The sequence below is a fragment of the Piliocolobus tephrosceles genome, chromosome 7 (assembly GCF_002776525.5).
Source record: "Piliocolobus tephrosceles isolate RC106 chromosome 7, ASM277652v3, whole genome shotgun sequence".
Lineage (NCBI taxonomy): Eukaryota > Metazoa > Chordata > Mammalia > Primates > Cercopithecidae > Piliocolobus > Piliocolobus tephrosceles.
In genome coordinates, this window is record NC_045440.1 from 75,813,602 (window position 1) to 75,832,356 (window position 18,755).

The 18,755-nt window shown below is 37.1% G+C and overlaps 1 protein-coding gene across 2 annotated transcripts in view; it reads left to right on the forward strand.

The window, feature by feature from the left end:
* Nucleotides 1–2,322: 2,322 nt before the first annotated feature.
* Nucleotides 2,323–18,755, forward strand: part of PI15 (peptidase inhibitor 15) — a 30,989-nt gene continuing 14,556 nt past the window's right edge. Inside the window, exons 1-2 of one of the 2 annotated variants that reach the window (XM_023184089.3) lie at nucleotides 2,323–2,464; nucleotides 2,978–3,318. In XM_023184089.3, coding sequence (XP_023039857.1) covers nucleotides 3,046–3,318 — 273 coding nt within the window. In that variant the 5' untranslated portion in view covers nucleotides 2,323–2,464; nucleotides 2,978–3,045. The remainder of the gene's footprint in view (nucleotides 2,465–2,977; nucleotides 3,319–18,755) is intronic. The other variant, XM_023184088.3, reaches the window with a different exon arrangement.

The window sequence follows — 18,755 nt, forward strand, 5'->3', positions numbered from 1 at the left end:
GGGTTTCCTTAATAGTCCGAAATTCCACAATATAATCCATGTGTGCTGAAAGACATCTGAAATCATTGACATGCCTCAGGGTCTCCGGATTAAGCAACTATCAGCTCTGCCCTTATGTAATTGGACTCAGAGGTGATCTCCTGTTTAGATGTATCTCAGAAATTCCTTCTCCTCCTCCTCCATCCCACCACTTCCTGCACTTACAGGAAATCCATTTTTGGTTTAGACAAGTTTCTCAAGCATCACATTTTTATCCCTATGGAAATCTTTCAAGTCAAACCCCAAGAGGTAGACAATACCTCTTTGTGTGTATGACAAAGGGTGTAGTCTTAAATATAACTTTTGATTCTTATGAGGTTCTAAGTAAGAACTCAGTCACCCTGGAGAATGAAAGGCTCATGACTGCTGTTCAGGTATTAAAAGTCCTTTAGTTCCTCAGATAGCTGGGAAGCTGTATGAGATATGTAGAGAGTAAAGGCTAATGTGTGCTGCCACTAATTTCTCAAAAAGCCCACAGATCTTAGAGCTGGATGGCCTACAGAGAGTTTCTCATCCAACCTCTGATTTGATTCAGGAGTCCTTAATAAAGCATATTTGAGATTCATTTAAGGTGCCATGCATGAATACTTTCTGAAGTGGTGTGACCCTAGTTGGACAGCTCCACTTGTTAAGATCTGCAGCTGTGAACAACCACGTGAATTTCCTCTAGTTGCTCCAATGTTTCATAATATCCTTGTTCACTTCCTGAGTTTATATTATCTGTTTATGCCTTTTCAATTTTAGTGTTAATTCCTTGTTTAAAGCTCTTAATATTTCACCTACGGCTGTCCTAAAATGATTTCACTTTAGTTAGGAGTTGAATAGTCATCAAAATGTGTCAAAACTTGAACTTTGGTACATATTATTGTAAAGTCTGTATCTCACTGTAGTTTGAATTTTAGTGACACTTCTGGTATACCTCACTACCCTCTTAAAGAACTTGATGATGTCTGTCTTACCACAGAACATGAATCTTTTCTCTCCCATTTTTAGCTGCACCAATGAAGAGTTAAACAGTATGCATTTGGCCACACATACTACTCATGATCCAACTGGGAATATATCCTAGGAAACTTGGCTCCCTGTCCAGTGTGCCACATGACCATCATTTCTGATGACTGTAAATTCACATAGTATTTCTTCTGCTGAAACATGTGGGAGACAATCACATTAGCAAGCTGGAAAAAATCAGTGTAAGTTAAATACGTTTCTAAACTGAAGAGTGTGTATTTTCCAGCATTTCTATTGCTACTGACTGTAAATGGTCCACATTTTGTTAATGAGATCATGAAGCATTTGGGGGAAGGTCCTTTCATTACAGAGCACCAATGTTCACATTCTTCTTTTTGCTTTGTCGGACACAGATTTTGCCCCATGACATCCTCCTAACAAGGCACTTCTAATTGTTGGCAGCTGCTGCTGCTGTTAAAATTCTTCATGGCCTCTGTGTTGTGCCCTCTAATATGTTTCCTGAGAGGCTGAGCTATTCTCTGCTTACAATTTCAGCTATATGCTTTTAAACCTGAAACAGATGTTATCTTGGCTGCTGTCATTTGCCATGAGCTTCTCTATTCACATTTTATACAAGGCAGGTAAAAAATTATACATTTTATATAAGGCAAGTAATTTCTGACTTCATTCTGTAGAGAAAGAAAAAAAGGGAGAGAAGGTAAAATGAGAGAGAAGAAGAAGAAATATATAGAGTACAGGAATGCAGCCACATGGAAGCAGAAAACACAGCCACTTGAGCATCTATTATCCTAATATCGTATGCTATAGTTTGGTTACTACTGATTTGCCTGGCATCCCTCTCAAATCATATTTGTGGCCACCCAGATTAACTATGTTAGCTGATCTCTTGATTTAATATCAGCTTGTTCTTTTTAGCTCCCATGTCATTTACTGTCTTAAAAAAATGTACTGCTTGTTACTCAACCGTCTGTGTTTTCATGAACCCACAGTCTTTTTTTTTTTTTTTTCTTTGTTTCTTCTTTTTTGTATGGGAACCAGGAACTAGAAAGCATAAAATGAGAGAAATTACTCACAGAAAAGGTGGAAGCCCAGAGAAAAAGAGGTTTGTCTTTTATGGCTTGTACTTTGTAAGCTGTGGGTGTGACTCAATTTCCTCACCACCCACATAAAAAGGTTGCCACCCAATCACTGTTTTTTTTCTACCCGAAACCCCTCCCCTTTGATTTTGGCTAAGAGAGACCCTTAGAAAGACTGCCCTTTCTGGACGTTGCAAACTGTGACATATAAAAGCTGTTAGCTGCTCCTGTAGCCAGCAGCATTCAAACTTTGCAGAGCTTTGCTCTCAGAGAGTTTGTAATAAGACACACTCCTCTTACAAGAGTTCATGCTACAACATAGCAAAGAACCTTAAATTTTTGGAAGAACCATATATTCATTTTGGCATTGTGCAGAGGTAAGCTATTTAGCTCAACAAGTTTATATTGCATGCATTGATTTTAAAGTAGCTCACATTTCTTTCAAAGAAATGAGATTGGAGTACTATGACTTTTTGTATGTGTTCTATCACTTGGTGTGTCTGTATGTCTGGCAGACATTTTCAGCACATTCTCTGTTGTTACCTGTGATTCATTTATTCTTCACTCTCAAGGTGAATTTCATTTTTGAAAATTTCCCACTGAAAATAAATATGTAGTAATGCATTTTGTGGTTCAGACATTTGGGACAAATGGTTCACATTCATTTTAGGATTAGTGGTCATGCTGTTTATTTTTCTCTGCTGTGCAAAGTTCCTCTTAGGGGTCTGCCTCAGGACACTACACAAAATGAATAGAGATTCTACTGTAGGTTATCTCCTAAGCTTGAGTTCAACATTTGTTTGGATTTTTGGAGAAAGTCAAATCAAGCAATGCTCCCAAATGATGACTTTGTAAATTTATACCCTCTGGCCCTATTTTTTTTTTCATAGACCCTAACTCTACCTTTCTGCTTTAAAGCAAAGTAAACTCGGTGGCCTCTTCTTCTCCACCCCTCAAAATGATAGCAATCTCTGCAGTCAGCAGTGCACTCCTGTTCTCCCTTCTCTGTGAAGCAAGTACCGTCGTCCTACTCAATTCCACTGACTCATCCCCGCCAACCAATAATTTCACTGATATTGAAGCAGCTCTGAAAGCACAACTAGATTCGGCGGATATTCCCAAAGCCAGGCGGAAGCGCTACATTTCGCAGAATGACATGATCGCCATTCTTGATTATCATAATCAAGTTCGGGGCAAAGTGTTCCCACCGGCAGCAAATATGGAATATATGGTAAGAAGAGTTCTTTTTTTTTCTTTTTTAAGTTCTGAGGGAGAAAGTTTTATATTGTACATTAGCAGAATATCAAACGACCACGAGTGTTTCTATGTCCGGGTATATGGACTTTTTACATATTTTAACCTAAGGTTCTTATGTGCCTAATAATGTTGAGTATTGTTGCATCATAGAATCAGAGAGACAGAGAGAGAGAGAGAGAGAGAGAGAGAGAGAGAGAGAGAGAGTCTACATAGACTTTCTTCTGTGGGTTCCATAGCTACTGGTGAATTGTATCTTATGTAAGAATCATAGATAAAAAGTGGGGTATGTTGACTGATCAAATTTGGAAGGTCCACTTAAAAGAAAAGTCACATGAACTTTTTTCTGTGCTTTCTTTATCTCATAGCCATATTATCAGCTGTAACCTTTCTTGAAAATACTTCTTTAAATTATAGGTTTCATATTCATGATGTATTCTCTGGGTAGGTGTCTTTTCCCTTTCTTGGACAAAGCTCTTACTGACGCTAATCTATTTGTATTCTAGAGAACATGCTGACTTTTCTCTCCTTGTGATTTAATGCTTTGCCGTCCAGATAACAGTGAAGCCAGTTCACTTCCACACTATTCCAACTTGCTGTGAACACATTCTTTGCTCTCTCTTAAAAATAGACAATGTTTAAATCATTTTACTTAAAAAGGAAAAAAAAAGTTAGTATTGAAAGGAAAAAGTCTTGTTAAAGCTTGTATTTGGCTTTGAATTTATGCAAGGTTATGATTTAAAGTCCAGCGTCTTACAAGAGTACAACTTGGAGCCTGTTTAAGGCAATGAAGACCATCAATATGGTATTTCCAAATTGGGATGAGGGGAGGGGGTACCACTAACAGTTTTATATGTGCTGAATTAAAATTTGGGATTTTTATCATATTCTAGATTTACTTGTTTCATATAAATACATTTTATATTAAAAAGTTTGGCTAGTTGCAGATGCCAATGTCACAGGAAAACTAAAGACTTGCTAAATGATGTAAGAGAGTCATAGTTCATAGAAGTACAATTAGGCTCCATAAAAATGCATATCCTGGCTAACACAGTGAAACCCCGTCTCTACTAAAAAATACAAAAAAAAAAAAAATTAATAAAGAAAGAGAAGATGTAATCAGTCCTGGTGTGATAGTATAGTCTCATAATTAAGAATATGGGCTATGTAATATAAATGCTTGGGTTTGAATCCTAGTCCTGAAGTATATGCTGAATGAACTCATTACCACACTGTTTCATTTTCATCATCTCTAATATGAAGATAAAGGTGGTATCTGCCACATAGCGTTGTTGTGATAAGTGTATGAGTTGGGGAGTAATCGGACCAGAGCCTGTCACTAACTCGATGTTCAACAAACATTAGTTTTGATGGTTTCTTTGAACTTCTTGTAAAAGGTGCCCAGTGAAAACTCATTCAAGATCTAAAGACAAAAAGTTACCCGTACAGAAGAGATGTTTTTAGAAGGTGATGTAAATATGTAAAAAGTGGAGGAACAAATACGTTTTTAAAATCACTAAAATGATGAAATAAATATGCCTAAGATACCACGCAAGCTCAGAAAGGTGTAATATCCCAACTATGAGTTTAGAGAATTTGTAGCAATCACATGACTCTAAAGTGAGAACCAAGACTGCCCAGCCAGCTTTGAAGGCAAGCTCATCTGGGTTCAAATCCTAACTCTGCTGCTTACTTTGTGGTCTTGCACAAGTTATTTAATGTGCCTAACACCCAATTTATTTATCTGTAAAATGAGAATAACAGTACATGTAATAACCAACCAAAGAACGCAATTCACTATTTTTATCATATTGAGGTCAGAGGGTTCACCATGAGGAAAGGCATAGTTAGGTAAACACAATATAAGTAGGTTGAAAAAAGCCACATTTTTTTCTAGCTCAATTTTCCCTCACTTATCAAGAATTAATTCATTCCACATGCATTTATTTAATTGCTTCCGTATGCCAATAACTTGACTAATTGTTTCCATAGATGATCTCATCTGATAGCTCACATTCTCCATGTGAGGTTAACATTGTGATCTTCATTTTACAAATGAAATCACTAAGACCCAGAGATGCTAACGACTAGGCCAAGGTGGTAAGGATAATGAATGGCACTGCTGGAATTAGAATTTAGATCTGTGTACTTTCAAAGCCCATGCTTCTATTGGGGAGCATCTTCTCATTTGCTGCATTGAGGAAATGCCCCATGGTGGGACCCCTGAAGATGTCAAGGTATCTTTCTTTCCTTCTTTAAAATGCCAGGTGAAGTCCTATAATATTCATACTCCATTTATTATTCCATTCTTATTATTATTTATTTTGTAAGAACTAGTTCCAGTGCTGATTACATAGTACATGCTTTGTAAATCCTCATTAATTTGGTAAAAGTGATGAGAACAGTAAGTGCTGGAAATTAAAATAGGGTTTGTTTCAAATACTCATGTAAATACTGTGCATACACTTCATTCACACCTGTATTTGTTAATTTAATGTTTATTAAATATTTAATATTTGTTGAGCATTGACTATATGTTAGGCTACATAATTGGGGATACATTCATGAGTAAAATAGACATCTTTGGCTCCCTGGGGGGTGGGGGGAAATCAGCCAATAAGCCAGGTAAATAAATAAGTTACATAGGATGTAAGATGATGAGGTTATGAAGAAAAATAAAGTGGTTTGTGGTGAGGGTTTGATTTTTAATAAGTGGTCAAGGAGGAGCTCACTGAAAGGGCCTGGAGGCAGGCGAGGGAGTGAGCCACTCTCAAAGATGAGGGAAGAGAGACAGAATGAGGAGTCTTGGACAAAGGCCTGGAGGTGGGAGAACATCCATCAGTTCAGTTAGAAAAATGTGCTCAATTGAGCGAAATCATAAGTTAGAAGGACTCTTTGAGTAAATTGATCACTGGAAAGAGTTCATCTAAATCCCCCATGAAGACCCAGAGGAACTTGGAGGGAAGTACAGTATAGTAGGTAGCTTGGATATTGAAGTAGGGACTGTAAGTGACTTGAATTCTCTAGGCTAGATAGAAAATGCGGATCTTAGTTTGACACTATTTCCTTTAGTTATACTTGTTCAACATTGATTTGGATTGTGAGCATGTGAAAGATAGTAGAGTTCTTAACCTGTTCTATGTACCTCAGAAACTTAGGACACCCCTCACTTGATATTTCACAAATATATGTGCTCTGATCACCAGCCATGTGTTGGCAAATTCTCCTCAGTGAGTGATATCACCCAAGGGAACTTAATAAAAGATGGTCTTTGGCTCAGGGCTTTGAATTGCACCAGCCTGGTTTGTAATTCCTTTCACCTACAACTCTTTGAGCCTTTTGCCACTCCATTTTCTCTCCCTCTAAAGTCTCTTCCTTAGTTTATTCCTTTATTTATAATACTACCTTTCAAGCTTTTGATGTCAGAATGCTTCTAATATCCATGACCACAGATGATTTCTCCTAGTTTTGAGCTGGGGTAGCCCTTCATGTCTACTTTCATCATGTCTTGCTCTCATGAAGTGACTTACCGTTACTTTGTGTATTTCTTGCAAACTTTAATTTTGAGCTTTCTGGGTGCTGTGTCTATATTTATTCATTTTTGTATCTGTGTTTCCTTGGGCAATTTATTGTGTATAGAAAGTGATCAACCATTATCTGTTGAATTTAGTTGAAATCCTTGTGAATTGTTATATGTTTATAATTAGCATCGATTTTGATATTACAAATGCTTTAATAGAGTTTTTCTCATCATTTATAATATATTTGATTCCACACCTGAATTAAAAACTTTTTCTTAAATTCTAAAAACAAAACATATAGATAGAACTTAAAATTTGCAAGTAAAACTTTTTAACTCTTGGCTTCTGTTCTACAATTAGTTTATTGACTAATTTCCAGATCTCCTTGGACACCAGCTGTTTTTTATTCTTCCTGAGGGTAGCTTAAACCATGACTCTAAACCACAAACCACACTAGTTTCTTAGAATAAGAATTATCTCCAAAAGAATAAAATTGCAAGACCCACACGTAGAGTAAAATTTGTAGGATGTTCTCTGAATTCAAGTCAATTGAATAAATTAATTTGAAAAACTTTGAGGTCCCTCCATGAGAGAAAGAGATCCAAAGAAAACCAAAATTTTTGTCTTTAGAGTCTAAGCAATGCGATAAAAACAAAACAAATGGAAAAAAAATCCACTAAGGATATAATTCAGTATAATATACTGCTGTATAAGACTGATGTAATAAAAGAGGTAGAGACAAATATTATGGAGGAGTTGAAGAAGGGAGCGATAATCTCTAGTTGGCAGATCATGAAAGGCTCCTTGGAGGAGGGGCATGTGAAATAGATGCCCAGGAAGGGTCAGGGTTGGCTGTTACAGCAGGCGAAGCAATGCATGAACAAAATCTCCAGCAGAGAAAAACCATGACACTTGAGCTGTATTTTTGAGGAGTTTGAGAAAAGGTTGAGGATTCCTTACTCCAAAGGCAATTAGGAAGACTGTGAAGGTTTTAGAGAAGGATTAGGGATGCATTTTAGAAAGATGATCCTGGCAGCTGATGGAGCTGATATTGGCAGTGAAAGTGACCAGAGAGGTGATGACTCCTGAGTAAGCAATGCCAATCCTTCAGCCAAAGGTAAGGAAGAACCACATAGCTGCACCAACATAAAGCGGTAGGCATATGTGACTTACCATTACTTTGTGTATTTCTTGCAAACTTTAATTTTGAGCTTTCCGGGTGCTGTGTCTATATTTATTCATTTTTGAATAATATGAACATAAAGAGACAACTTCCTGAAGTGTCATGGGTGAGATGGCAGCCTTCACAGATGGTATGGAGTGGTGGAAAGGCAGATGAGGGGCAATGTGAATATAATGATGGAAATGAACTGATCACTTTAAAACTAAAAAAAAAAAAAAAATATGCAATGTAATTTTAAGAAGCCAAAATAACTATATTGACAATACAGTATCTATTTTATTTATTTGGTGCCCACAAATATTATTTGCAGAGCTATAGATATAAGGTTTCCTACAGTGTTTTGGAAAAAAGAAAAATACTGGATACCAAATCAGAGCAGGTAGTAAAGTTACAGAAAGCATGACTTAAATGAATGAATGGAGAACATATTAATCCATGTTTGAAAAGAGTCCGTGAACTGTTTGCCTAGGTTGATAATTTATGACTCGGGAATAAAGAAAAATGCTGATTTTGTTTATTTGGGCTTCATGTGGAAGAGAATGTGGATAAGGTAAACTACTTTTTGTTTTTCTTTCTTTGGTAGTTGAACACTTGTAGTGTCTATCTTTATATATACATGTATATATCTATTTTTTAACAAAGCCATATACCGTCCCACATGGAACACTTCCTGTCATTTGGGAAGGATAACTCAATTTTCTTGCTGTAAACATGAGAATTTTAATGCGTATAATGTAAACTTCTCCAATGCATGCTTTCATGACCACTAGAAGGCCTCCTGAGAGCCTCTGCCAGCAGGCAATGTACTGAGAACAATTGCTAGCAGGAGGCATTTCTCCAGCACATTCAGAACTCTGCATTCCTGCTCTCCTGGATGCAAAACCTTTTCAATGTCTTGGCTTCAGAAAGAGACTGGGCACATTTTGTAGGAATTTTCTTCCAAGGTGCATGTTGCTTAGTATCACTTGGATATGCCTGAAGAAGGTAGTAACCTTAAAGGTTCTTTCCTTTTGTTCTGCTCTCTCCATAGGGAGCCAGCCGCTGAAGGTAAGAACATTTTGTTTGTCACCATTTTCAATATAGGCTCTAAAACATGCACATGTAAAAGCAGTAAAAGGATGTGATTTGAAACCTCAGCATCAGGAGGCAGGCAGAAAAGTTGTGAATCACATAGGTGGTGACTGTCCTTCCCAATATTGGACACAGTTTTTTGGTGGAAAATGATATTTGACCAAATGCAACAGTGTAGAAAAATAATTTTACTGTGTTTCTCCTGAATGCTTATGGAGCCTAGCATCATGTCGGCTCCACAGAGAATATGAAGTAACTACTCAGTAACTATTTGTGGAACAATTAAATGAGGTCCTTTAACTTCTTCCTTTTAGAGTGTAACTGTGGTGCTCTGAGGGGCAAGAGTTGTACAACATTCAATCACTCACTCCATAATTTTTACTCATATGTCTGGCACTGTGTGCTGAGGGAGTCAGTGGGGAGCAAACAGACTCTCTTTGGGAGGAAGTACTGTGAACAGACAAGTCAGGTGCAAGGCAGCATGCTAAATGCTGAACTAGGATAGATACAGGGTGCTTTGGAATCCCATGGGAAGACCTAGTTCAGATGTGGAGTGGGAGTAAGAAGGTAGGGAAGGCTTCCAGAAGGAATGATTTTAAATAGGAAATATACAAAATAAATAAAGTTATACAGGCGTGAGTTAAGGAAAGAGGGATCTGTAGTGGGTATAGGAGGATGTTCTAAGAGGGTATGTAGTACACTGGAGACATGGATAAAAATTCAGTGAGGCTTGGATTAGTGTAGAGAAGAAAGACTGATGTTTGATGAGGATGAAGAAGGCACACAGAAATTTGTTTGAATTTCATTTTAAGATCCAGGGTAATCATTGAAGGTTTTAAGTAGGGAAGTTATGTAATCAAAGAAGTGAAGAAAAGATGCAGTCGAGGCTGTTAGGATAGTCTAGGTAGCCTCAGCTACATTTAAGGCAATAAGGATATTTTAAAAAAACATAAATTAGAGCCGTGAAATATGTAAGGTACAAGTCCATAGGAGTAAGTGGTTTACATGATGAAATAGAATGAGGATTTATATGATGAGGCAGCCAAGGAGGACGCCTCCATTTTTGACAAAGACAATTAAGTTCCTCTGAGTTAGAGAACACAAAATAAAGAGCAGAATTCTGGAAGCCATTAGTGGCTGCAGGTTTATCACCCAGGATACACACCTTTGGAGGTTGAAAAAAGTAGCTAGTGTGGGGGAAGGAGCATTCTTCTACTAAAGAATTTTGGATGGGTATATCTTTTGGTAGTCAAAATGAATCACTTTGCATACTAGAGGTTGGGTAGTGTCATGGAGACAGCATAGATGCATTATTTTATACCTGGGAATCTACTCAACAAATATGCAAGAAAATACCCCCTTCTGTTTTTTAAATGGTGTCATGAATTTAGTATTTATGAAAACCATTTACCCTTAAATAGCTATGAACTTGAGGTATTTGCTTCTCTATAAGAATTTCTGAAAAATACTATGAAGTGGGCACAGAAGATATAAACTAACAGTTTAAAATGATCAAGAAAGATGTTTGGCATAAAATGCAACCTAGACTGAGGCTTGGAGGGATGGGATCTGAATTCCCTCCTGATCTGAAATCAGGTGCCAATCATTTTTCTTGACACACATATGGAAGAATGCCCAACAAGTTGTGTTTTTTTTTATTTTTTTTTATTTTTTTTTTATTTTTTTTTATTTTTTTGAGACGGAGTCTCACTCTGTCGCCCAGGCTGGAGTGCAGTGGCGCGATCTCGGCTCACTGCAAGCTCTGCCTCCCGGGTTTACGCCATTCTCCTGCCTCAGCCTCCCGAGTAGCTGGGACTACAGGCGCCCGCCATCTCGCCCGGCTAGTTTTTTGTATTTTTTTTTTTAATAGAGACGGGGTTTCACCGTGTAGGTCAGGATGGTCTCGATCTCCTGACCTCGTGATCCACCCGTCTCGGCCTCCCAAAGTGCTGGGATTACAGGCTTGAGCCACCGCGCCCGGCCCAAGTTGTGTTTTTAGACTAAACTTTTCATAAAATCTCTTAAAATTTCACACCACATACTCCAAACTGAAGTAGTCCAAAAATGTTACTTAAGGATACAATATTGTTTTCTAGTAAAAAGTGCATCGAATTCACTTTTCATAATTTAGTTAACTATGAACATTCTATCAAATCTGTCTCTCTGCATTCCAGAGAGATCATGTTTTCAGCAGGCCGTAGGTAGGCGGAAAGGCATTTGAATCCTTCTGACCAAGTGGGCAATGGCAAGATATGAGGTTTTCAAGAGTATCACAGGAGAGCTCAACAATCTAGAAATTAGTTATTAAAATATAATATTGAGTTGGTGAAAACAAACACATGTATAAATCTCCTGTCTTATAATTTTAATATTAAATGATAGCTGGTGGGTATTATATTTCCCTGGAGAGTAGGATGATTGTTAGACTCTATTAACAAGTGGTGTTAAAATTTAAAGATAAAACATATATTAAAGAAGGATCTAAGGAGGTGAATTAATGTGTTTTAAAACATCTAAAATGTTCTCTAATTTTCAGCTTCTTTTACCTGTAAGCAACCTCCTTAGAATCTCCTTACAATTCTGTTTCTGATTATTTAGTTGCTTCAGGGTTTATCCATTTTCACTTTAGCTGATTGCCTGCTTAGTTGAGATTAATTCTTAATGTCTCTTAAACTTCAGACTGTCAGATAATGTGATCAAAAGTGCACCTCACTGCTTTTCATTTTAGGTGACCGACTCTACCACCATTCCCAAATCTCCAACAATAATAATAGCTACCATTAAATATACCTTTGCCCTGCTAGAGCTATGCTAAATACGCTTCAGTCACTGTCTCACCTAACCCTCTCAAGTCTTGCGAGATGAGAAAATTTTCCTCCTTTGGAGATAGAGAATCTTAAGTTTGGAGAGCATAAGTAACTTCCCCAAGGTCATAAAGCAAGTAAATAAAAATGTTGAGAACACAACTCTATCTGACAAGCGCATGCTTTCAATCAGGGGTCTCCCCAATTCCCAGGCTGCAGACCAGTGCCCATCTGTGGCCTGTTAAGAACTGGGCTACACAGCAGCAGATGAGTGAGCATTGCTGCCTGAGCTCCACCTCCTGTCAGATCAATAGCAGGATTAGATTTTCATAGGAGTGCCAACCCTATTGTGAACTGTGCATGAGAAGGATCCAGGTTGTGCACTTCTTATCAGAATCTAATGCTCTAAAGCCTGATGATCTGCGATGGAGCTGTTTCTTCCCAAAATCATCCTTCCCCACATTCCTCCCTGGAAGAATTTTCTTCCACAAAACTGGTCCCTCGTGCCAAAAACATTGGGGAGCGCTGCTTTAAATAGCAATATAAAGTACCTGTTCCTCTTCCCATGTTCATCTCTCCTGTTTCTGAGCCCTTTGGATAGAGAATTTCCCTATAGGCATTTCATCTGAGGGCATTGCTGAATATTAGGAAGAATTTCTTCTTGTGGAATCAAATATTTCTCTTTGTACTATATATACCCTTGGAAATCTCACAGGCCAGAAAAACTCACAGGCCAGAGCATACAGTCTCAGAATGGATATTAAGGGGGAAGAGAACCTCTATGTCATAGATCCTTGACTCAGTGGATCCTGTCACCAAACCCCTTCTTAGCCTCAAGACCCTTTGTATTAAACACCCACACACACAATCATTTCCATTCAGATGTTGCCAATATAAGCTGTCAGGGGAGGCTAGACAAAGACAGTGGATTTCTGAAGATCCTGGAAAAGGTAAGAAGTTTATAATTAAGGAAATGGAAACGCAAGGCACTCCTCACCTGCCTCTTACTCTACATATGCACGAATGACTAGTGACAGTGAGATCATCTTGGGACCTGGAAGCCATGCAGTCCTGAGCAAGGAATTCCCATCACGGGTTGCACTTTCTGGTTGGGTTACAACATGTGTGTGTTCTTCTGACAGTGAGATGTCTAGAATTTATGTGACAAATTACACTCCAATTGCTCTACTTTTGTGGAGGTATCCTAAAGCTAACTTGGCAGAGTCAGTGGGCACGTTCTCCTGATGATTCACATTCTTATGAACTAAGCTGCTTGTAGGTCAAATAAATGTGTGTTTTAAATGCAGATGATGTTTTTATAATGGAAAGGGATTCATTGTTTTTCACCTTTGTTTCATTTATATTCACTGCTGCTGTAAACTCATCCAGTCTTACTGATTGAAATACTACTTACATGCTGATGATATTTCAAATTGTATTTAGAGACCTCTCAGTTGAATTTCAGACTAATTTATTCACCTATGTACTTTTCCAAAACTGAGCTCCAGATATTCAGTGGTGGTGGTGATCAGTGGTTATAGTCCAGATATACAGTATTTTGAAGGTAGGGTCAACAAGATTTGCTCTCTGAGGCCGGGCACGGTGGCTCAAGCCTGTAATCCCAGCACTTTGGGAGGCCCAGACGGGCGGATCACGAGGTCAGGAGATCGAGACCATCTTGGCTAACCTGGTGAAACCCGTCTCTACTAAAAAATACAAAACAAAACAAAACAAAACAAAAAACTAGCCGGGCAAAGTGGCGGGCACCTGTAGTCCCAGCTACTCGGGAGGCTGAGGCAGGAGAATGGCATAAACCCGGGAGGTGGAGCTTGCAGTGAGCTGAGAGGCGGCCACTGCACTCCAGCCTGGGCAACAGAGTGAGACTTTGTCTCAAAAAAAAGAAAAAAAAAAAAAAAAAGATTTGCTCGCTGAGCAGATGTAGACTAAAAAAAATAGTTAGTAGATGACTAGATTTTTGGCCTGAGCAATAAAGAACAGCAACTAGTAAACTTTTTCTGTAATGGGCCTGATAGTAAATATGTTCAGCTTTGCAGGTCTTACGATTTATGTTGCAACTACCCAACTCTGCCTCTGTAGCAGGAAAACATCATAGACAATATGTCACAGGCAGTGGAGGTGATGTGACCTGTCCATCATAGTTAGCTGATTCCCGGACTAGAGAAAGGGCTTTGTCATTCACGGATACCAGGAAGACAGCAGGAATAGTTGGTTTGGAGGGATGGGGGTAAGGTTATGAATATTTGGAGTTCAATTCTGGAAAAGTAGGTAGTTGAATAAATTAGTCTGAAATTCAACTGAGAGTCTAGAAATATAATTTGGAATAATACCAGCAGCATATAATTGGTGCTTCAATCCATGAGACTGGATGAGTTTATCTGGGCAGTGAATATAAATGAAACAAGGTTGGAAAAAAAAAGAGAAGTGGATATGGGGACTTGGGCTGAGCCCTGGGAACTTCCCAGCACACAGAGGTTGTGGAGATAAGGAGGAAACAGCAAAGGGATAGAGAAGAAGCAGCCAGAGAAAAAAAGACAAGTGTAGAGTCATGAAACCAAGGGATGAAAGTGTGTCCAGAAAGAGCAAGTGGTCAGGCATGCCAAAAGCTGCTGATAGACCAAGGAAGGTGATGACCAGGAGATGACCTTTGATGACCTTGAAGACAGCTGCTTGGGTGGAGTGGGGATAGGGTGGAAAATCTGCCTTGGGTGGGCTCAAGAGAGAATGGGGAAAGCAAAACTGGAAATTCCCAGTGAAGACAACTCTCTCAAGGAATTTTGTTGTAAAAGAAAGGAGAAGAATGGCATAGCAGTTGGAATAGGAAAAGGGTTCAAGAGAGGATTTTTACAATTATCTATGTGCTTTTAAGATATTTGTGTTGCTGGCAATGATTCAGTTCAGAGCCCCTAAAAATAGTGCAACTTGCATCATCTCTTTATAGATAAAGAAATTTACATGAAAGATAATACTCATCTTATTTAAAGAAATAATTCATTATCTTTTTTCAAACATTACAAAAATCCTTTGGATCTCACCTTTATATTTTTTGATACACATAATAGAGTGTCATATTTTGTAGTTATTTTTGAGGTTGAAGGGAATGCTTTTTTTTGTTTTTTTTTTTTGAGACAGAGTCTCGTTCTGTCGCCCAGGCTGGAGTGCAGTGGCCGGATCTCAGCTCACTGTAAGCTCTGCCTCCCGGGCTTACGCCATTCTCCTGCCTCAGCCTCCCAAGTAGCTGGCACTACATTAGCTGGGACTACAGGCGCCCGCCACCTCGCCCAGCTCGTTTTTTTTTTTTTTTTTGTATTTTTTAGTAGAGACGGGGTTTCACCATGTTAGCCAGGATGGTCTTGATCTCCTGACCTCGTGATCCGCCTGTCTCGGCCTCCCAAAGTGCTGGGATTACAGGCTTGAGCCACCGCGCCTGGTAGGGAATGCTTTTTAAATCAAGTTTCTTTAATCCTCTTCTTCTACTCTTACAAAGAACTATTTTAATATCATCTAATTAATCTAATCACCACTCTCAAATTCTCCTATGAAAGCCCTTTCTTATCCTCTGCGCCACCCTCCCCTTCCCTGGCCTAACAAGGCTCAGTACTGCTCTCCTGTCTGGTTTAACACAAGTTCTTGTGTATTCAGCTGTCAGCTTCCCTTATTGGCCATTTCACAAACATTTCTATCTAATGAGGATAAATCCACTAATTTTAAAACAGAACCGCAATCATGCCTATGAAGTGTTTGTAAGCCTTTGGCTGCCCTAAAGGAAAATAATTTTGGCATCACTTAATTTTTAATGGCTTTTTTTTCCCACTTCTATAGGTTAGCACTCTTTTCCCAATCTAAGAGAAAGATCAAATAGCCCTAGCTAAATTATTTTAAAAATAAAAACTTGTCTATGTAAGATGTTTTTGCTTTTTATATTATATATGTGAAATGACACATAAACATCCAAGAAAAAATAAATGTCTATAGGACATTCCATGCTATCTCCAATGCCATTGATATGGCATCCAGAAAATAACTGTATATCTGTCCCCCAAAATTCAAAGTCTGATATTTTTATTTTTAGCATTTTGTGTATTTGAAAATGGTTTCCATGTGTAGAATAGACTTCTCAAAGGTCACTTTAATTTTCAAAATTAATATTCTTGTTTTTTCCTTAACATTTTAACTTTATAAATTTTTGTTCTTTTCATAAGTATAGCAAGTTTTGACAATCACATTTATTTAATGTTTGTTACCACTTGCAAATTAAATTTCTTAAACTGCGTGTATGGGTTTAATAGATTTGATTTTCTTTTTTAGTATTTCAATTTATTTATTGATAGTAATACTTTCCATATAGTTAAATAAGTTGTATAATTCTAAGAAATGTAGTGATTCAATTCACCTAAATTTTGCAAAACTGTAGAAAGAATTAACAGATTTTCTTATCATTTTCAATGTAAAATCATAAATTCAAGTATTTATATGCATATATATTTAAATTGAAAATGTAAGACTAACATGTTACTGTAATAGGGCATTTTTGTGACCACTACATATATTAGTAATATCAAATAAGATCAGACTTCTTACCCTAAAAACCCATTCTTTTTAATGTCTTTTAAAAAGTATTTTCAACTTTCATATTTTAGGGGGTATATGGGCAGGTTTGTTACCTGGGTATATTTCATGATGCTGAGGTTTGGAGTAAATTGATCCCATCACACAGATAGTGAGCATAAGACCCAAGAGTTTTTCTACTATTCCCACCTTCCTCCCACCCCTCTCAAGTAGTCCCCAGTGTCTATTTTTTGCATCTTTGTGTCTATGTGTACTCAATGTTTAGCTCCCACTTATAAGTGAGAATGGGCATTATTTGGATTTTTACCTTAAATTTTATAATTTTAAACATCCCTACATTTAATTTTAATATTTGGAATTAAAGGATCTTACCCAATTAAAAAGGAAAAGAAGTCATCTCAATCAGGTTTAGGAATAGAGTCCCAAATAATTTTGGCAGTTGCCTTCCATTTCTCATTGCATTTGTTAGCCAGAGATAGTGGCTGGGATTTAGGACAACATCTTCAGATGTCAGTGGGCTTCATGGTCCTGGCTGCCACTATGTTGAGGATCCCAAAACTTAGAAAAACAATTGATAAGACAGCCTCATATCTGGTTTGGATCAGTATCATCAAATTTTTCTGTCTACTAATGGAAGTCAGCAACCTTTGCCCATGCAGCAACATTTTTTTACTCAATTTTGTATACAGCTCAAGTTATAAAGATCTCTGAACTTGATGAGAATCTTGCATTCTTTTCATATTCTTTCTACCTCTTGGCATCACTACTCTTTTAGATAAATGACTTCAGTGTGAATTCTGGATATGTGTCATGTCTTAGTTTGACTATGTGGCTTCAACTTCTTGTGCTTCTCAGACAAGGTACTGTGTCTACCTCAAACTCTCTAATTTTATCTATAAGCACAATACCTTATGGTGAATATTTTAGTCCAAAGCTAAATCAACCAATGTATGAGCTGACCAACTGAATGTCTCTTAATGAAAAAGAATGGAAGAAAACTACTTGGAAGCAATAAAGCATCCTACAAGCATATGCATATTCTGACACCATTATGAACCATTTTAATTTTATGAATTAAAATTCATCTGATTTATCTAATTTAATCATAATATATAACTTCTAGCAGGTCTTGTAAATATTTTTGCATATTTACGCATAATATTCTTAATTTTGTCTCATTTTTAAGTTGAAATATTTTAAGTGTTTACAAGCAAATTATCTGTGAAAATACCTTATCTATTTAGAGGGATAAGAACTAAGACGTCAGAATGTGGAATCTGGTTTAATAAGAGCTCTGTATATATTAGGTGTTTAGTTTTTTCAAGAATAGATAACAATATGTTGCATATTTACTAGGCATTTTGTAGAAATAAGTACACACCTGTGCCCTTCTTTCTTCCACTGATACATCTGTAGAGTATATTAAAATCATTTTAAATAAATGTTACAGACACTCAGAGAAATTTGTCAGATAGGTTGCCTATTAAGCATCTGGAAATTAATAAAGTGAAATGTTTAAATAATTTACATCTTCATTTTCTGAACTTTCATAAGTTGTTAAATGTTTCCCATAATTACAATGGCAACATTCATTACAACTTGAAGCTTCCAGATAGGAAAGAATTAATCATAGGTTCTTACAGACCCCACTTTTTTGTTGAAAATTTCTATATTTTTTGTTTCTTAATTTTTTAAATTTTTTATTGATACATAATTGATAGAAATATTTTAGGGTACATATGATAATTTAATACATTCATATAATGTGTAAAGATCAAATCAGTGTAATTGGGATAACTATCACCTTAAATTTGTGTCTTTTCTTTATGCTAGAAACATTTGAATAACTCTCTTCTATTTACTTTGAAATATACACTAGGTTATTGTAAACTATAGTCTACTTATCTATCAAGCACTGGGTCTTATTTTTTCTATCATACTCTATATTTGTACCCATTAATCAACTTCTCTTCATGTGGTTCTGATAGTTATTAAATAAAGTTATCATTGCTTGTCAGTTTCAAACTTAAATATTAATATTAATGATTAATATTAATAATAAAACTCATATTAATAAATTTAAATAACTGGAGACTAAGGGGATAAATCACTTACCGATCTTTCCCTGGGAATTGTAACCAGTGGAGAAAGACAGAGAAAGTAAATGTAGGTCTCAGTTTTACCAGAGGATATGATGTAATTCCCAAATTTTAGAGCTCACTGCTTAAGCCAGATCTTCCCTCTCTCT